At 43.7% G+C, this 21,317-nt stretch overlaps 1 protein-coding gene across 1 annotated transcript in view; it reads left to right on the top strand.

Moving 5' to 3' along the window:
• BRINP1 (bone morphogenetic protein/retinoic acid inducible neural-specific 1) overlaps positions 1-21,317 on the top strand; it is a 57,008-nt gene that overhangs the window by 19,905 nt on the left and 15,786 nt on the right. Inside the window, exons 2-4 of the mRNA XM_009871281.1 lie at positions 11,133-11,323; positions 16,238-16,407; positions 17,741-17,846. Coding sequence (XP_009869583.1) covers positions 11,133-11,323; positions 16,238-16,407; positions 17,741-17,846 — 467 coding nt within the window. The remainder of the gene's footprint in view (positions 1-11,132; positions 11,324-16,237; positions 16,408-17,740; positions 17,847-21,317) is intronic.

Raw genomic sequence — 21,317 nt, 5'->3', positions numbered from 1 at the left:
CTTAGCATGTGAGTGGATTTTTCTTTGTAGCTGAATTAAGCAGCTCTTGCAGAGGGTGTTTTTCGTGGCTCTGTGTGTTGCAGGGTGGTTTGTGCGTATTGCTCTTTTGGTGAACTCTCTCTACCATGTTGCAGATTTTATGTCTGCAGCAGGGGTATAACAACCCCTCTCATCTGTTTTGAGTGTGCTTAATGCTCAGTCAGCTAAGGAAGTGCTCTGGCGGTCCTTTTCATGCTAAAGCTGGCTATGGTATATTCAGAAAAGTGCAGGAATTCAGGTGGACAACCTGAAGTACTACAGGCTAGTATCACTGGAGGCCTTAGAAGTCTTCAACCTTCTCTCCCAGACCATCCAGCATGTTCTTCATTGCTGATTTGAACACACCAGAGTGAGTGATCAACGTAACCTTTCGGAAGGAAGTGGTTTGCATTTCATTAGATTGATTTCACAGCCTTTGGGGTCCTATTACCTTCTAGAAAATAAATGCCAGGGGTGTGCATTTGATCCCTCTCACTTTCACTGTAGATCAGGTCTAACAACCCTCCCTGTGGCGCGACTCTCGCTCACCCCACTTCACGTTGTTTCCACAGCTGGCACGTGGCTCTTGTGTCCTCCCTAAAGGGCTGGGATTTGTGAACCTACACACAACAGTGTGTTGGTTGTTTTGTTGTTGTTTTTTTTTTTTTTAGACAAATCTGCCCCAGCTTCTGTTCTCTGTGGCTGCTGAGGGGTTGTGCTTGCAGGTTGCTGCCACCACCCTGCGCCTTACTAAGTGTGATGTGGGAAGCAATGCACCCTGCCAAGCTGAGCCCTGAGCAAAGACCTTGGGGTGGGAATGTTTCTTGGCAGGGGCAAAACGGGCAGCTGCCTGAGCAGCAAGTTTGGCCGTGACCCCACCATTTAGTCCTTGCTGGTGAAATCCTTTGGCCCGCCTCTAGATCTCGGGTGAGTTTTGTTTGTGGGTGTGCTGCATGCTGGATCTCTTCCCTGGAGAAGTTGTTGATCTCCCACTGCTTTAAATTCTTTGTCTTCAGCGACACATTTATTTAAAAGTGCTTTGAGATCCATGTATCAAAGTCACAAATCGCAGCTAAACGAAACATGACTCGCAATTGGGAAATTGCGAAGCACGTGCCTGAATAACCAAGTGTTTCAAAGCTTCCCAAAGATCCCAGAAAACAAAAGCATTTGCATTCACTAGGCCCTGTTCCCAGGATAGGACAGGACAAAAATAAAGCTTTTCTTTAATGAAACGTTGCACGAAAAGCACGGTTGTCTCTTTATTGCGGGCCACTTTGCAGCATACAAAAAGACTGCCTTTCTTCGGGAGTTTGTGAATTTTTATTTTATTGTAGTCTCTTTATTTCCTCCATCAAAACATGTCTGAGTTTGAAATGGCATGACTAGGAATGAAAATTAAATACATCAAAACTGATTTTTGTTGAAATGAGATTTTGGAGCAACCAGGGAGTGTTCAAGGCTTTCTCACAGCTTGCGTTCAGATTTTTTGCTAAAGAGGGACGCAGTCTGAGGAAATGGGTCACCTTTTTCCTTGAGAAAATTTCTTCAATTTTACTGTAATTCTGAAATGTCATGGGCTTTTTGGGACAGGTTTTGTTTATTTTTAATCTTGAGCAAAGCACAAATGTCTCTGATTATGGATGGCTTGAATTTTGCTGTCGCTATGCTCTGCAGCTTGTTTTGGGGTTGGTTTGTTTTTAGCCCTTCACCTCTTACTTTATTCCCAAGGTTAGTAATTTCAGACCCAGTCAACATCTGAGCCCTATACTGAGAGGGGCGGTCTCTGCACGTGGCCACTGTGTACATCCCTGCCTGCTGGATGTGTCTGTTAAAACAGCCACCCTTAGCGAGTGGCTGGAGTGTGTTGGCACAGCTTGGAACCAAAGGGATGTTGGGCCGCAGCTCTTAGAGCACAGGCACAGAAATGGGTGTCCTGAGGAACTGCCTACCAGTGTTCATATGAAAACAACAGCATGAATCAAAGGCTGTAACAAGAACAGAGTTGGGAACAAGACATTTCCTTAAATTGCACTTGCTTCATTTCCTGAAGATATAGGTGTGTGGACTAGAGAGTGTTTTTTTCCTAATTTTAGCTGTAGCAAGCTGATAACCTCAGCCTGTGACACCTGTGACAGGAGGAGCCACTGTTTTATTCTAAACTTGAAGGAAGTAATGTCACAAAGCCATAGAAATAAAAGTAGCAGGGATCAGTGTGGGAAGGGAGCGTGGTTTTATTTTCTGATGTCAGAACAACTTTTTGTTTGCTTCCACTCATCTTCCTGCCATGTACTCACAGATACTTCTGCAGAATCCCGTGCAATGGCATGGGTGGTGAAGGATGCTGGTCTTCATCATGTCTCCTGAGTTATCCTGAGGCTGGTGACCACGTGTTGGATGTAGCTATGCCTTTAGGAGCAGGCAGTGACTGGACTGTCTGTCCTGTGGCATCTCTGAAAGTCATGATTTCCTCACCTATCCTTTACAAGCAGCCTGGAGCACGTCCTTCCACCTGAAGGGTATGGACCCCCTTCACTTTGCTTAACCAGGATAAAAGCCCCTCAGTTGACCTGCAGCAAAAGATCCCTGATGAAAAGAGGGCTTTGCCAAGTGGGTGTCTTTAGGCATCCGAGCTGCCCACCAGCTCCTGCCTTACACGATTCTTAGTGTCTCCATCAGCTGAGAATGACTCAGGGCCGAGGGAGTGGGCAGAAGGGGACAGCTTTCCCATCACTGTCTGCTCTTGCTGAGCCCACCAGTGTGGTTGCTCTGCCCAGGTGGCTCTGCCACGAGTGCCTTGAGCCCACAGCTGGATGTGGGAGGCAGGAGGGGCTTTGGCTTCAACATCACTTTCTTTTTTTTTCTTTTTTTTTTCCCACCTCATCTAGCTGTAGTGAATTTGAGATTTTGCCAAGTGAGTAGCACAGCTGACCAGAGGGGGGTGATGGCTCCATTTTCTAACAGCAGTTCAAGTTTTGAAACATGTTTGCATGCTGTGTTGGAGAAAATTTTGTGCTTTTTGAGAAAAAGAGCAATCAAGGCTAAATTTCTGATACTTACTTTCCCAGTATTGACAAATACTGTGCTTAAGTGGCCACTTGTGTAGTAGCCAGGTACTCTAGGCTGTAACATGAGAATTTAAAGTTCAAGTCCATATTTCTCACACTTTTTTCATCTGAGTTAACTGTGAATCACAATAAGTAAAGAGCAAAGCTTAGGGCTGTGGTGTCACAGGCTGAGGTTATCAGCTTGCTACAGCTGAAATTAGGAAAAAAACAAACCCCTCTAGTCCACACACCTATATCTTCAGGAAATGAAGCAAGTGCAATTTAATGAAATGTCTTGTTCCCAACTCTGTTCTTGTTACAGCCTTTGATTCATGCTGTTGTTCTCATATGAACACTGGTAGGCAGTGAATCAGATGGTCGATTTTGGGGCAGGGTGGGTGTAGCTTGCCAAGGGGCTCCTTGGGGTGAAGAGTGCTTGCCATGGCTTAGTGTGGGCCAGTCCTCCCCTGGGTGTTTATCTGCTCTATAAATTAAAATGTCTGCCTGTCTTCTGTTTCAAGCTTACTTTCAGAAACAACAGATTTAAATACTTTCATGTACTACTTAGTCATAGGAGGGACTTCCTCAAGAGCTTAATCCTCTGACATGCTAGACTCCAAACAAACACTTCAATGTGAAAATGTCTCTTTTTGTTGTGATTGCTTTTTTTTTAAACTCTTTTTTCCATACCAGTTGCTACAGCAACTGGGGCTTTTTCTTGCCTATGTCCCATGCTCTTATATAGCCTTAGTTAGTTGTCTCACCATCCTATGTCTTGGCTTCCCTTCCAACCTGTTGTTAACTAAGTCTAATTACATATGATGTGCACCATCAGCTCTCTGGACAAGGATGTGTTGAGCAAAGCAGTTTATAAAAAGAGATCTGGGAGAAGCAAGGAGATGAGAACCTAAATCTGCACTGCTTACAGCAGGTTTCCTCAAGACTATCTAAATTCCTTCAGTGACTCAGATGTTTCCATCTTTTGCTTCGTAAGTGCAGTTCTTTGAAAGCATCTTCTTGACAGCTCCTTGACTTCCCAGGATCTGTGTGATCCTGAATTTTGGGTCAGATTCATAGAAACATAAATCCAGGAGACGATGCTATGAAAAATACCAGTGGTGTTGTAATCACAGCTGTAGAACTCAAAATGCCTGACTCACAGATGAGTTTCTCTAGGCTACCTCAGGTATTTTATTGGAGATTTGTTCTGGCTGCATCTCTTGTGATTTTTATCATAATTCACGGTGAAGGAATGGGTGTCTCTGTATTGTCCATTTCAGTGCTGGGAGCACAAGACCCTGCAGCCTATTAGAATAACTTAGTAGCTTAATAAACCATGTCTAGTTTAGGTAAGCTTTTAGGAGGAAAATAGCAACAGAACAGAACACTTCCTATTGCTGATAATGTTTGTTAGGCTGCAGCAGTGCCAACAGTGCTGGGAGCTCTTGTAGAGATGTCACTCTGACTTCTCGCAGCTAGTATCAACCTCTATGTAAATTGTAGTGGCTTAGAAGAAATGCCATCAGCCCAATGCTGAAAACAGCTGAAATGGTGTTAACAGTAATGGGAACTACTTACAAACAAGTCTCCAGGGTGGACAAGGCTTAAGTAGGCTGGTGTTGGGAAGGCTATCTCTAGTGCCCGCGGTGTGCGCATTTTTGCAATTAAGTTTGCACAAAGAACATTATGGGGACAGTTCAGTAGAATAAAAGTCCTACAAGCTGTTTGCGCTGTAACCTGATGGATGTGATGAAAGGGAATTGTAGCAGCTGACTCGGGTGAAATACGGGAATAGATCAATAGCTGACAGAGGAAGGGAGCTGGGGAGTTTACTCTGCGTTGAAGAAGTTTATAAGTCACTGTGTTATCTGAGGATGCATAAACATGTAACTTGGAGGTAGCCCCATTCAGATGAGGAGGCAGTAAGTAACCTGCTGTGCCACGTTTGCTTGCGATTGTCTAATTGCAATGGTAGCTATGTTTAGATTTGAAGTCAGAGCTAGGAATCACAGCCACGTCCTGGCCACGATCAAATTTAATAATAAGCAAACTTGGTAATGATCAAATTTGATGACCTGTCGTTTAACCTGTACCTATCTACGCTGAATCACTCTGTAGTAACAGATTTATTCCAGCTTCATCTCTTTCTAAACAAATCAATCTTTTCAGCACCCAACAATTACATGTTGCCTCCTAAGAGACCCAAGTGTAGTTCATCCTAAGAGAGAGCACCAGACTCACAGTCATGTCTGAATGATTGTTTTTTAATTCAGTGCTGGAACAATTTGTTTACCAAGGTGCTTTCAAGGTCACATGAAATCCATGTAACTTTGAAGTAATTTTATTTCTTTTTGCCTCTTGCAAACTTCGTGTCATTCTGGACCTACTATTTGCCTCCCTCTCCTGCAGGAAGAAAACTCAAAAGTTTTCAACCCTGGAACAATTTAATATTTTTATGAAAAGTATCAGTGAACACAAAACTCTGTAACAGTACAATCCCACAGACTGAATGATTGTCCAGAAAAGTTGAAGTTTCAGACACTGCAACCAGCACCAAGGCCATGGTATAGGCCAAGTAAAAAAAAACAAACCCAAAAACCAATACAAGCTACTTCCTTTGTTCTGTGGAGATGGGTGAAAGTGTAAATAAGTAGTAAGTAGTCCAACAGTGTTTTATTTCTGCCATATGATTCCGTTGGGCAATCCATAGACTGATGGTCTTCTCCTTGGATTCAGTCCTACTCAGGTAAATGTCCTTACGTTTAAAACTACTGTAGACAGCACAGCATTTATCAATAGATCAATAGTCAATTTATTTGTCTTATTCACCTGCCAGCTGTCATATGTGAGCCTGTCTGCTTGCCTGGTTGTTATGCAAAATGCTGTCAGACTTTCAGCTTAAGTGATTTCTTTTTCATACCTCTCTGGAATTAGATTTTTGTATTTCTTTTTCCTCTCTTATGGCAGAGATTTATCCTCTGCCTAATTTGGAACTGGTCTGAATCTACAGACTGGAGTTTTCTTAAATAGATTAGGGGGGATGAGTGCCAAACCTTCACAGGAAACTAATTCTTGTTGGTCCTTTGAAAAGCTCAGCTTTGAAGACTGACTTCTTCATGCTGGCCTAGATAGAGAAGAGACCAAGCTGCGGAGGAAGCTGCTAAAAGGAATACTGCACTGCTCAGCCTGGGGCTGTCTGGCATTTTGAGGGCATAGACCAGAAATAAAACATCACTGACCCCACCGTAATCACAGATACCCCATACAGACTCATATTAAGCCAGATCTGGCAGCAAAAGATAAGCATTATAGTGCTGTTGTCATGCTCGAGTCCTGCCCCTGTGGCATCGTTTGCAGAGTCAAGGGCTCACACTAACCTGGAAGAGCTATCACCCTGAGGACTGAAGATAACGGTTTCTTTGTGCAGCCGGTGACTGGCACAATTAGGCTGAGAAAAGGGAAGACAAAACAAAACCAACCCCCCCAAAACAACAGCTCCCTCTTAAGAGCATCTTGGAGAACTCTGGAGGACTTCAGGCTAAGCTCCTGATGCTATCACAAAACTTCTTTTTTTTTGATTTTTAATCTGGCAAGACCTGAAATCTGTCTGTTTTGGTTCACACTCATTCTAAGAGCTAATAACACTTGTCTGTGACTTACATAGGGGTGTTCAAAAATGTCTGTCTTAATGATTGTGAAGTGCGTGGATGAAAACAAGAGGCAGAGACATGTCTAGGCAGATGCCATTGTCTATATACCAAAATCCAAGAGAGCAAGAAGTCTCTAAGGGTTCTCTGTCTGGGGATCCTGCTGACATCACAGTCAATAATGTGTGCAATATGCCAAGTGGAGAACGCTGAGCAATGTGCGTGTGGTGCTGTTACTGAAGAGAGTGTCGCCTTTGGAAAGGCTCTGTCTGCTCATCACCTTTGGGAGCAGTTGATGGCTTTTGAGCTACGATCTATTAAAAAAAAAAAAAAGGAAGAACCACTGAACAGAGGGAGCTGGTGCCTCCTCCTTGCCCAGCTCCCAGAGAGCTATGGGGCTGGACCTGGTCAGTGAGTGGGGTGCACTAACTGCCCTGAAGGCAATATATGCAGCAGCAGGAGGTGTTGGGATGTTCCAGTTAACATGACAGTTACAGGCTTTGTTCAGCGTCTTCCTGCTCTGCTTTTTTTCTTTTTTCAGACAGACTTTGTCTCGATCATTGTTTAATGCATTTAATTTCTTTTTTAGTTTCAAGTGCCAGCCCCTGAGGTCTGCACTGAACTTGTTTCTTCACTTACGTCCTTTGGTTGTCTTGGCCATTTGAAGATGGGGAATTTAATCTGCACCGACGGTCTCTCTCCTTCAGACTTCTCTCCCTGGGTAGAGATGCTCATGCCCTTGGATTCTCTGAGGGGGTGCAGGGGAGGGGTCTGGGTGATGTACCCATTCCAGGCTTTGGACTTCTTTCTTCAGTATTCCCCCGCCCTTGCTTTTTTCTGTTTCCCTGGAGGGGTCATCGTGCTAATGAGGACTGAGACATCCCTAGTGGCTCCCTCTGACATGCATGGCCTTGATGGCGAGCTCATTAACGCAAGCTCTGAAGGGGCAAGTATTTTCTCAGATACAGGCATGTACAAATAAAATGTATCCCCTTGCTGTGACAGGGAGGAAGGCCTGAAATATGTGTATCTGCCTCCCCCAGGCAGTGCTTCGTCCTTCTATTTCCTCTCGCCTCTCTTTCCCCTATAGGCATTAGCACTTTCTACCCCTTCCAGCCATTAGAGTAAGGCTCTTCAGTGCTTTCAGCAGACATTAGAGAGCAGACTTCCCTCTGCTGACCTGGCAGGCATTTTCCTGGGTATGCTCCACATTAGCACAGGCTGTCTACACTGGCGAGACGTTAGAACATAAACAAGTGCCTCTCCCCCCACTGCTCAGACGTTAGGTCATAGTTTCTCCTTATCCCGTCTCTGCATCAGGGATACAGGCTCTTCCTACTTCTTGCTAAGAGGTTTATCGTCTTTCTGAAGCCCTTAAAAGCTTCCCCACTGGCAGAAGTTCAGGTCTTTGCTTGGGATTTCCCATGAGGGTCAGAAGACTCTGTACTAGTGCTGATGGTATCGTGGGGTGCCATCATAATCCTGGTCAAGTCTTTGCAACTTCTTCACCTGGAAATGAGCAAGCAGCAGTGCAATACTTCTCTTTTATGAAGTGCTCTGAGACCTGTTGAGATGTCACCTGTGCTTTCCAGGCAGAGGCATCGAGACCGGTGTTACTGATCGTTCTGAGAAACAATGATCAGTGAAATGCCATCCAAAAATGATTTCTGGGAGGAATGATTTTGGTGCCCTTTTGCATACATCATCCATGAACCCAAGGTCTTGGTAGACCCTCCAAAGATTCATAGGGTTCAAAGGTGACAGATGAGAGCAGGTTTACCTAGCCCAGTGCCACAGATTCAGTTTTCTTCTGCAGAAAATCCAATCAAGTTTTTGGAGGAGTTTCTTCACAGACTTCAGGAGTTACAGGTTGGATCATTCCCTAAGGCTGGAGCTATACTATTTCCTGCAACTATGTATGTATTTACACCTCTCTAATTCTAAATGATTTGACTAGCCATATTAATTAATGTTAAGTCTATTTTCCAAAATAGTGCCATAACCTGGGCCTTGGGTACATCTTACAGCAGAGTTCTACAGGTTGCATGGAAGATTGCTAGTATTTAGAGGGTTACTTTCAAATGTAAAATGTTCTGGAACTGGGTAAGCCAAGTTTAAAATGTATTTGTGATTATTAATCAGGAAACGTAACCATACGGTATCATTTGCTTGACTAATCCCAACCAATCAACAGCATACAAAGAAAGAATATAGCCAAATACTATGTGAAATGTTGGGTAGGAAAAAAAAAAGCTGGAAATATGTCACTAAGTAAGTGCAAATAATGCATAAATTAGAGGGAATTGCAACTGGCTCATGGATATTCTATGAGCAGAAGATAAACATCTAAGTTAGTTGCCTAAATTATTCATCATAACGTATTTGCTCAGCTTTTCTCATCAGCTGTGAAATCCACATACCCAAGCATTTGGAGAGTATAACAGAACTGGATTTTCACCTCAGTGATATGCCCTACGAGTAGAAAGCCCTGAGGAAGGATGGAATGAATGAGAACCGAGTGGAAAAAGTCTCCTTCGCTATCCACTAAACCAAACTCTCTGTATTTTGTTGGGGAATATGAAGCATTCTCCCAGCCCTTTGTGAAAACATTCTGGCTCTGAAGGGCTCTAGTCCCTCCTGACTTTACTGAAAATGCTTGCAGGAAGCAGTAATCTGAGAGCAAAAGTGTACTTGAGTTTTACAGGAAGTAAGAATTGTCTCTTTGCAGAGGAAGCACAGATGGCATTTTCCCTGTGCTCACTAGTTATGATCTTTATGGTAAGAACATGGGTATCTCTATTTATCGTAACACCTTGCCTGTGGTTTAGCATCTAGATCTGCATCTTCCCGTGTGGTGTGACTGCTGAAAGGACCGTTCTTTCTTCCTCAAAAGGACATTTCCTTGTATAGCAAGATCTGGGTTTGCAACTCTAAACAGGAATTATTCTTTCCACAGATATTTAGCACGGACATTTTACACAGCGGTGTTTTGTTTGGGGATTCTTACTTGGCTTGTGAAAGCCTAGGAGCTGTAGAGGGGGCATTAGATCAGGTGTAAGGAGATATTTTGAAGTAAAAAGCTGGCGCTTTGCTATTTTTATGACTGCAACTGCTGTTAGGAAGCCTGGTGTGTTGTGATTGGGTGCACCCCAAATAAATACCTGCATAAGTGCATTAAGTAAAATAACCCAGCACACATTAAGTGGACTGGGGGTGGAATCAACCCAGGGGAAAAAAGATCTATTTTGTGATCCTGGCTTTGCAACTGACTTACAGCATCTCGTAAATCCGTGTGCGTTTCGGCTTTTCTGCCAGCAAAGTGGGATTGCCAGTGCTGGTTGACACACGTTGATAGAAATTGCCGTGTCAGTGCCAGCTATTGTCATTCCTATTATTTAAAATGAAATTTTTGTCTTTAAACCCGAGTTACAGGAATAAGTGAATGGAAAGTGACAGAGAAGCTTGTGACTTGATTATCTGGGAGATAGCTTAAGATAGTGCAGGTGTGTTGTAGGAGAGTAGTTATAAATAATATCCTTTTAAGAAGTCCTTGATCAATATTTTTCAAAGAACGTTAATAGGTTTCTCATCTTTTAGCTGCTCAGCTGGTGATGTGTTTCCAAGGCCTGATTTTTAGATCACAGCTGTGCTAGTTTTTCTCTAGGCATTTCCATTGGTGGTGCTTCAAAATGGATACCTGCAATAAAGAGCTGCTTTTGAAACCATTATTTTTTCCTAGTTGCTACCAGTTTTAAAAGAAGGGGATTTGAAAATCCTTTTCTAGGTTCTTAAAAACAAACAAGCAAAAAAACCCAAAAAACAAACGAAACTTCCATTTTCATCCTGGCCTCTGCTTATATCTGAATAGATTCTTTCAGATGATTTATTAAATGTATTGTTTTTCAGAATGGTCTTTTGTTGTACTGCTAGTGCTGAAAGATTAAGGTGTTTGGAGAAAGTGTTCTCTTCAGCCTTGCTTTGCAAAAACATGCCAGGAAGACTTGTGGACACAGGGTCAGACAGGTCTAGATCTACAGTTTAACTGATCAGCTCCTTTGCTGAACAAAACCAGTATTTGCTGCTTTATGGAGAGGTGTAAGACTCCAGAATGTGTGAGGGTGAAAGGACCAGCCTGCTTTCTTTGTAGGGAAGTGCAGCCCTCTGCCAGACATCTCTGGAGACTCTGGCGCTACCTTCTCATCAGCCCAGACCTTGATGTGGTGTTATTGTGCTGTAATGTCTTGCTTTTCCTCTTCTCCTCTTCCTTCCCATCTGTCTCGGCTTGTGCCCTTGTGTATCGATGTGGGGGTGTCTGACAGGATTGTCCCCCTCTCCATCCTCCTTTCCAGCCCCCGGTGGCTCTCCCTGCCCCTCCAGACTCAAAGCCTCACCCCCGTTGTGTTTCTGTGCTGTCGCATAGGGAGTTTGCCCGTTGGAAGGTGAGAAACACAGCCATCGAGCGGAGGGACCTGCTCCACAATCCACTGCCCCTGATGCCTGAGTTTCAGAGGAGCATCCGCCTCCTGGGCAGGAGACCCACCACGCAGCAATTCATCGATACCATCATCAAAAAGTACGGCACCCACATCCTCATCTCTGCCACCCTGGGAGGTAGGTGGCAACCTGGGCTGTTTTCTTACGTGGGTGGTGAGGGGGTGGTGAGGTACTGGGCAACACCTACAGACCTTGGCCGTGCTGGTAGCAGAGAGCCAGGCTGCAGCTCCTCCAACGTCTCATCACCGTCAGACACCGTGAAAAATCCCCAGAGCATGGATCGCCTTTGCAAGTGAATTCACAGAGCGAGTTCAGCATCTGTGCTGTGTGTGCTCTTGTGCTCCTCTGACAGTGCTGGTGTGTGTCAAGATAAACGTGCTTCACTCAGCCGGGCAGCCTGTCTGTCACTCCTGTGCCTCTGTCCTTAATTTGACGGTAGAAGGTGTTGATCCCTCTTATTTTCAGAATGAAACCAAATGCTGGAGGGGAAGCATCCTTTCCTGCTGGAACTGGAGGAATTTTTAAAGAGCTCCAGGAGATGGGAGTTCAAGGAGCTGGACAGGGAAGGGTGAGCAGCAGGGGAAGGTAGGGCCAGAAAGGTCTGTGCTGAATGCAGAAGCGAGAGCAGTAAGATGGAGTAGACCTCTGGAAAAAACAATAATTTAAGTAAAATTCAAAATGAATGTGCAAGGACTGCAGAGAAGCCTGTGTGTGCAAGCAGAATAGGCCAGTGATGAGAGAAGAGCACTGTGGGGCCATTAGCCCAGAGCATGCACTGCTGGTAGTGGGGCACAAACATTTCGGCTACTATTGAAAACAGGAGGGGTGAAAATCAGCAGCTCCTCTTGATATCTGCTGCTGATTTTTTGTTTTCTCTCATGTATTACTTTTACCATTCTTTACCCCTTTGGAGTGTGCATTTAAATGCTTTTCTTTTGAGAACCACTATCTGTAAGAAGGATTCTGCAGTGGTGAAGGGTCTTAATTTTAAAACGGAGGTTTTTTTGTTGCTTCTTCTAATGTATGTGACCTCCAGCCTCGACACATTGCAAAGTTTGTAGTGAACTTTGAGGAATTTCTGGCCATCTGTCTGTTCCCAAAGCATCCTGCAGACACTGGGGTGAGACATAGATGAGATTAGATGTGTGCATATGATTCATGTACAAATTAGGTGGTAGGTAAATTGGCTCGATTCCATTGAAGTCAAATGGCCTCTCATGTGGCAAATGTCCTTGAAAGATCCTCGGGCTGCTCTTGCAGTCTGGGCACTCAAACCGACTCCTCCATTAGCAAGAACTGTGAGAGAAAACAGGTTTCCATGCATTGAAGAGTACAAGTGACTGCATCAACCCTTAATAAAGTCTGTGTAAGGATGAACTCCTTTTTATTGAGGAAATTGCTTGTCAGGACCATATTTTACAGATCCCAAGACAGCCAAGTAAGAATCTGGTAAAGTGTCGAGAGGTGTTCTTTTTTCTTTCCAGCGACGTGCCTTTTACTACTTGCCACTCACATCTGTGGAAATTCAAAATAAGGAAGACTTTTGATGGTAAAATATATTTTTAATTTTGCCTGGATGAGGTCGTGAATTATTCACAGGGGCTTGTTTCTTCTCCTGATTTTACAACACAACAATTTTAAATATGCAGAGCCTTGTAACGAGAACTGGCATTGGAGAGGCATGCTAAATGCTCCGTCAGCCCAGAGCATGGTGAGCAATGGTAGGGGAGAAAAGAAGGATTTATCCTGGCAATAGCAGTCCCAGAGAAAATGTAGATGAAGCTGGGCATGCATTATGCAAGGAGGACACACTCTAATCACAATCTGTGGGCTAAACAAGACCGCTGGGATATAAAACCAGACATGGCCTGGCACTCTTGCTCTCCCAAGACCTCATGTCTCCTCAGAAAAGTTACAAGAATTCTGCTTTGGATTACAGTTGTTCATAACTTAGCCTGATGTCTTATTAGGCTGAGAATGAGTGACAAACACGAAGGAAATTATTTTTCTTTTAAATACCAGCTGTTGCCTGGACCCCAGGAGGCTAGGTGGGATGGATCAGGCCAGCCCACCTGAATACAGCAGCTATTTTCACACCTGGCCACAGGAGAACAGCTCTGATGGCTTTCAACCTCCAGAGCAGCCGAGTTCCCCAGGAGCCTAATAAAAAACCAGCTCTGCTCCAGTTTAGTTCTGACAAAGGAATTGGTGAAGGGTCATTCTGAGGGCATACATGATCTGGGATGGAGCACACAGAGCTGAGAGCCAATTTGCAGGGAAAGCCCTGAAGGAAAGACAACTTTGAACATTGCATCCGCTTAATAAACGAGAAATTAAGACTTAATAATGCAGCAAAAGTCTATTAACCTCCGTTGATCTAAGGGTTGCTGTCTCATGCGCACTCTCCATGGGTAGCTGTGCTTTTCCATGTCTGCACATGTGTACACAGCATAGGTTTCTGGCAACGTTATTTCTGCTCAACACCCTTCACTCCTAGGAACAGTATTTACCCCTCAGGAGAAGCATTTTCTCCTAAAACAAACTGGTCTGGACTGAAAAGGTCCTGATTTTTCTACTTTGGCTATTAAAAGAAGGCATGATATTTCTCCAGAAAAAACCTCGGGTTTTTTTTTTCCAGTTACTAGTGGCATGGAGGAGGAGCTGATACCTGGATGCCACAGGTTTTTCAGCTAAGGGAAGAGTTATCGCAGGTCTTCCCTCTCGTTTTGCAGCCTTGTCAACTCCACCTGAAGTATCGTTTACATCTGCTGGCAAATATTTCCACTGCATGAGATACAAGACTTCTGGCTCAAAATACAGCATTTCCACACCCACCCAGCCTATCTTCCCCCAATCTTCTGGGCTAACCCCCATGCAGACATTCTTACAGTGACAAAAATTCTCAGTTTGCTTCAAATCTCCCTGTGATGCTCCCCTGGAAGATGAAACCTGAAAACTCTTTGACAGCAGCTGGGTACCTGGTGAGCAGTGACTGCTGTTAATCACACTAATCACAGTCATCTTATTATTTGCTGTACCTGTTCTTTCTCCTCAAATCCATCGATTTTAAATCCTCTGGGCTGGGAACCATCTTTCTGCTGTTTGTGTGGATAGAGCCTGATGTGACAGAGCCTCGATCCCTGCCAAAATCTCCTCAAGGCAGAAGAGCCTTAATGGTGCTAAAGGAAATCAAAACGGGTCATTTTCCAGGGGAAGTGATTTTTTTGAGAAGTAACAATGATTATACTGTTACTACCACAACTTTTGATTGTGGCCAAAGGATAATAAGTTATTTTCAACAAGATTTTTACATGCCAAACTTCACCACTTAGCTCACGTGAAGCCAATTAAAAGATTTCAGCTGATCAATTCTTTCGAGGAAAAGCATTTTCTTCCCACCAAAAAGGGTTTCTTTCCACCAAAGAGTCAATCCTCAACATATCAATTGCTTGAAAAACTGTGATCCAATAAAAATATTTTGATTTTTAGCCAGAATATTTTGGGTTTGTTTTCAGGCATTTGTCTTCCAGACAAAAGCTGGAAAATTTCCAGGGAAATCAAGAGGGAGGGATTATTGTGGTTTTTTTTTTCTTTTTATTTGTTTTGGTTTGGGGTTTTTTTATTTTGTGTTTTGTGGGGGTTTTTTTAATGAATGCAATAAAATAAATTATTTGGACAAATAAAACAATTTCAGCTAATAGGAATATTTAAGAAAAGCGCTTGTTCTCTTAAAAAAAGCAAAATATACCGAAGAGCAAAATATTTCTTGACCTAAAAATTGATTGTGTGTTTTTGACCATGCTATCATTGCCAGAGGCAATGTTTTCATCAGTGGTTCATCTATCAAATCAGAACAAGAACTGTTCCTCTCGTTGAGAGCTGTGTAGAAATGGTGCATTCCTACCCAGGCTACCTGTTCTCTTCATTTATTAAAATCAAAACTTCAGATGTTAAGAATGCAGGATGGTATTCTACCCTTTTACTCCTTCTATAATACCAGTCTTCTGTTAAGAATGAACTGGATTTTAATCTGGCTCATACAGCACAAATTGAACTTTTAGGTAAATATTACTGCTCAGCTTTGTGTCCTTTTCATATGCCTTTTGTTAGATTCAGGTTTCTGCTAATGTTTAGGATGTTTGGTGCTCTCAGGTCTTAACTGCTTCACTCCTGATTCTCCATAATCTTAAAATCACCTGTTGTCCTTTATCTTGCACAATGTATTTTGCTCTCTGCTTAGATTCACTAGATGAGACTCTAAGAGAGGGGGAAAAAAAAGCAGAAAGGGTGGTTGGCTTGAATCAGCTTTTTTATTTGCCCTTTCCTCTGATTGCTGTCCGCTCAGCCTCCTGCCGTTATCCTTTTCTATGGTCACTGGAAACTAAAGAGGCACAACTAGCTTTTGTTTCTCATCTGGACTCACCTATATGTCACAGAATGGCCTAGGCTGGAAGGGACCTCAGAGATCCTTTAATCCAACCTCCCTGTCATGGGCAGGGATGCCTCTCAACTAGATCAGGCAACACATGGGGACCAAACAGGGATCGAACCCGCGACTTTGGTGTTATCAGCACCATGCTCTAACTGACTGAGCTAACCGCCCCCCTGATGTCCCATTTGCAACTGAAATCATCATTTGTTCCTTCTAGAAATCAGGCCAGAGAGAATTACATGAAAGTGGCATCTTCTCCAGTCAGGTGTGCATCACTCTAGAGGCACTTCCCACAGAGAAAGGTGTTCCTCAAGTGGGATGAGGAGTTGTGGTAAAGCTCTGCTGGCCAATAAACATCCAGATGTTATCTCCTTGGTTCAGTGAAGCTGATCTACAGGTGTGGTGGACCTGGCCCTTCTGTCTGAATAGAGGAGAGCCACTGAGGTTGTGGTACTCAGGAGAGTTCATTTGCGAGTGCTTTAGGTGTCAGACTTTTCTTTCTTTAGGTGCAACATGTGACATCATGTGTTCCTGTTAAGATGACCATACGTGGCAGCCTCCTGGGCCTTAACTGAAATCTCCTTTTCATTCTGCTGCAGGAGAGGAGGCCTTGACCATGTACATGGACAAAAGTCGCCTTGACAGAAAGTCGGGAAACGCTACCCAGAGCGTCGAAGCATTGCACCAGCTTGCTTCCTCCTACTTTGTAGACCGTGATGGCACCATGAGGAGACTCCATGAGATCCAGATCTCTACCGGAGCAATTAAGGTACCATACCTTCCCTTGGGAAGAGAAAGAAGATTGTGTGTCCTACCAATACCATAGAGATTTGGGGCAGGACTTTGCCAGTCCACTGTGATGCTTTTTTTGACCACAATTTGTTTTGTTCCCACGCTGATTTCCCAGGGTACATTGTTCTCTAATGGACATTACTGAAGAATTGATTTCCCCAGAGCCAGTAATATCTGAAAAGAGGTGGGCATTCAGTGTGATGGTTACAAAGGACAGGAGGCTTTCACTGTGTGTGGCAGTGACCTCTGGAAGGGAAGGTGGGAACAGATAATCCAGATCAGTGATGGAGGTTGGAAGGGAAAGGCAGGTCTGTGAAATGGGCAAGCCCATGCAACCCAGAAATATTTTCCTCTGGTGGATGTATGACAGCTAAACGTCTCTCAGATGAATTTACTATAAGAAAAGGTGAAAAATTCAGTGTGGCATTACTGAGACATGGAATGAAATGGACTGAGAGACAGCTTGGGGGTTGCAGCAGAAAGGAAGGGGAGCTGCTCAGAGCATACAAAATAGGGAAAATGGCTCTGCAGACAAAGGCTGCCTTCTCTGAAAGCAATCATCCTATACTGGGGAGGGATTTTATTGTTGCAGAGTTCACTCCAGGGAAGACAATGTGGATGGAGTCATCATTGTTAGCCATTTCTGAAAGGTTTCAGCTCTTGTTATTGTTCTGTGGTGTCTCATGGCTGAGTCTGTTCCCTTCTGGATGGGAAATCGAATTGAGATATTGAAACAGTGACAGCAGATAATCGCCCTTTGTGAATTCAGGAAGGGCAGCTCTCCTCTATGGCTGGAAACCAACAGCAACAACCACAGCAACAGCACTGCAGGTCATCTGTGCCTCCATCCATCCTCAGCACAAGGATGTTGTGTGTGCATATGTTGTGGGAGCACTAGACACCACTGTGGGCTGGCAATCCATCTCTGTATCTTGTTTTCCAATAAGAGAAGCCAGGGAATAATTCCTCTACTGGCTTCTGATGTTCTCTAATGGAGATACTGTATGAGAAATGTCAATCTGCAAGATCTCATTGCCAAGCCCAGAATAACATGCAAAACCATAAAGAAAGCAGATGCAATTAACTGTCTCTTTTTTTTTTCTCTGCTTGTGACTGTGCTAAATATTAGCCATGTTTGTCCAGTGTGAGGCATTTCTTCCCAGTTAGGGAAGATGTGTTTTGGATTGCATCAGCTGGTGATGAGGGGTCATTAGGTCACAAGGTCTGAACCTGCCTGGGGAAGACGTGATGCTGCAATCAAAGGGAACACTGTCTTTTTTTTTTTTTTTCCCCTCCTACATCCTCCATAGGTAACAGAAACTCGGACTGGCCCCCTGGGCTGTAACAGCTATGACAATCTGGACTCTGTGAGTTCTGTCCTTCTGCAAAGCACTGAGAGCAAACTCCACCTGCAAGGTAGGGCACAGGAGTGAGGGAGATGGTAACACAGGGCATGGAGTGGGGGGATGAAATGGGAGAGGGGTGGCCTTTCTTCTGATGTTTTCTCCTTGACTGTTAGCTGTGATCGCCTTCTTCATTGTAAGTTCCTTGAAGCAGGATGGGTGGCTTCAGGTTGCTTCTGACGTTGCACAGCCGAGCCAGGGCTTGAAAGGGACTGAGATAAAGGCATGAGAAGCATGCCTGGACCCCAGTGAAGTGTCTGTGTGTCCCCTGCCATTGGATTTTGATGGGCTTTTGTGTGTTACACATACACTGATAGAAACATGTGACCTTTTCCGTTAATACTGAAGGGACATTCTGTCCACGTCTCCCTTTGCCCCTCCCAAATTGTTGATTTGCGTAAGGGGTTTGCAGATCAGCTTTTAGGACTCTCTAATGACCATAATCTTTGGGAAAAGTCACAGAGGTTTTGTTTGGATGCTAGAAGCCATGGCTTCAGTCCCAGTTGGGGAGCTAGTCCAGAAGTCAACAGATAGAGGTCATGACTAAATTAATAAATAAATACATGCTGGTTAGCAAGAAGTCAGCTTCAGTAGAAGAAGGAAATTCACTGGGCGTGTAATTTGCTAAGGTTATTCCCAAGTTCTTGACAAAAATAAGGAAATGTGGGATTTAATTGCTCATTTGCCCAGATGGTTTTATTTCTGGAATCCTTGTACTTGCACAAATTTTAATTTTTCAGATGAATGGGCTACATTACATCTTCCGCTTTGAGTATAATTTGGCAAGTGCTGTTTTAATCTTGGTTTCACAGAAACTGGGTTTCATTTACTGAGTCATGTTGTGGATATATTATTGTTGTTGTTATTATATGCCTTAAAAATAATAGGCAGGTTGATTTCACTATTCCGGTGATTATCTAAATCACTGAGTTCTGGTTCTTACCTAATTAACAATAAACAATTTGAAGCTTTTTATATACTGTGATGATGGCTGCTGGTAATAAAAACCCAAGGATAACACCTCAGGTAACTAGGCAAGCAGCTAAATAAGCATCCAGCTTGGTTTATAGGCAAACTGGTAAGTAAGTAAATCAATAGATCTCTATTGACTATCTGATCCAAAAAGAGAAAAAGCAGGATGCCTGGGAGGGAGAAGGAACAGGAAGAGGAGAGAAGGCTTAGGAGAGAGAGGAGGTATAAGGCTGTGATTGCTGATGGCAGCAGACAGAGGAGCTCAGGGTTCAACCCCATGGGTTTTGTGGAGCTTTATGGCATAACCCTGCAAAGAGAGAGGTTAGACCCAAGCCAAGGGAGAGACAGTAAGGGAGAAAGGTAAGAACTCTTCCTAAGAGAACAAAGTGACCTTTAAAGCTACACCTGAGTGTTTTCTGCCCAATCTGGAGTGCAGTTCTTGGGGTAATTACCCAGGATCCTTCCTCTGCTCTGAGAGACCTCATTAGGAATTAGTCACAGGGCTGCAGGTAATGGATTGTGACCGAGCCTCCTCTGAACTGATTAGCAGCCGAGCACGAGCTGCTGACAGAAATCCATGTTACTACCTTCGTGTCACTCTGGCTCCGAGGCTGGCTCAATAAAAGAGCAACGTCTTTGTGACAGGGAGAATTTCTGTTTCTGAACTTGCCTGCTGCCGCCCAGCCCTGAGACTTGTGGTTTCAATGATGTGCCCTTTGGCAGATGCAAGGGGCAGACCCAGAGCTAAACGACCTTCGTGCCTGCATGTAGGGTCTAGGAGGCTCAGCCAGCTTGGAGATTTAGGGGAAGACCTGGATACGTGCACAGCGCGGGGTGTCTGACTCTGCACCTGTGGTTATATGGACAGAAAAGCATCACTGAGTTACAAACCAGGAGCAAAGCAGGGCATGGGGAGGGGAAGGTGTTAACAGCCCTGCAGCAGTCTGGTGGGAAACAGGAACGTGAGTTCCCTGTAAAAGTGAAATTTGAAAATTTGAGGGGGAAAAAAAAAAGCACCATTTTTTTAAATGTTATGGGAAATTAAAATTCCAGAGACATATCCTCTTGCACAGTGTGACAGTCTATGTCGGTATTGCAAGAGGGCACCCTTTCAATAAGCTAAAATCTGCTGTTCTAAACTTTGCAACATTAAATGGGAAATATTGCATATTGGATAGTTTGTTACGTCAAATGTGATAGCAGAGGATTAAAATTTACATTACAATTAATATTAAAGCCTTTGCCAAGATAGGCAGAGCAGTAATGGCAACACAAAACATTTCAGCTTTTCAGTGCAACAAAATAGGAAGTATGAAAAATACATTCAGACCTTTCCCTGTCAAAAGTGCTTTTGGAGTCAACACGCTCTCGCAAAATGCTTCAATGAAACTGCATTTTCAACAGAGAACTCTTCTGTGGAAAATGTTTCAAATTGCTCTAATTTAGAGCTGGGAAAATTTACCACTTTTAATGCAGGAAGCCTTTTATATACAGTCCAAAGCCAAACATCTCTCTCTAATAGTTTTTCTAGGTGAATTAAGGACACGTTCCCTTGTCAGGCACTTCATATTCTGCCTGTAGTTATCTAAGACAAAACTATACCAAATCTGTGCTGCTCTTAATGTTTAAAGAGGAACTTTTTGCTTTACTGTGTGGCAGGATTCCTCCTCCTGATCAATAAATTACCTTCAAGACTAAGATATTCTCCCTCAGTTTTTTCGGCAGCAAGCTGATCTTCTGCATCTGTTATCTGCTACCAAGGGTGCAGCGGAGGATGAGCCTGTTCCTTGTGCACCCTGACTTGAGCTGAGGTGTTCACCCCATGAAAATTGTCCTGTGGTTCAGTCTTGAAGACCAGGTTGCCCTGCTGCTTGGCTGCTGAGATGAGGTTGCTGTATCAGTAGACAACACCGGAAGATTTTTTTTTATATAGTATTTTTTTACTTTTTGCAATATTAAAAGAAATTTCTTACAGGAAAAAACCCAGCATCTTGGAATGTTTTATTAAGGTTGTAGCTGGCAACAGGCCTTTCCCAACTATCATGGCTGGCTGCAAGCTGCTTTGTGGGGCTGGTGTGCTGTTACAGTCCTTTGGAGTACGGCTTTCCTGCTTTAGAGGTGGCAACTGAGGCATCCAGAGCAGTGGTCTCAGCCAGTATGGCCTTCTTCCAATCTCATCTTTGTAAAGATTACCTTAAAAATGGTTGATCACGCTCGTGCTTTACTGACAGCCGTGATCATCTCAATTTCAGCAAGATTTTGTCACGAGGTAGGGAACTATGGATGAATGAGGAGGGTACCAGGACTCAGCGAGATGCTCCTAGCCCAGTACTTGTCAAATACCTTGCTAGGATCTGGTCATAAGGATGCTCAGTACAAACCCAAAGATATTGATGTGAATCTGCCCTTTTAAATATATTTTTTATATATATGTGTCAGTGTACAAGTGTGAAAGCAGTCTTGGTTGTGTTTCAGTAAACCTAATATTGGCTTCTGCAAGGAAATTCCTGGC

Source organism: Apaloderma vittatum, unplaced genomic scaffold (genome assembly GCF_000703405.1).
Source record: "Apaloderma vittatum isolate BGI_N311 unplaced genomic scaffold, ASM70340v1 scaffold6486, whole genome shotgun sequence".
In the NCBI taxonomy this organism is placed as follows: Eukaryota; Metazoa; Chordata; class Aves; order Trogoniformes; family Trogonidae; genus Apaloderma; species Apaloderma vittatum.
This window is presented reverse-complemented; position numbering and strand designations above follow the sequence as displayed.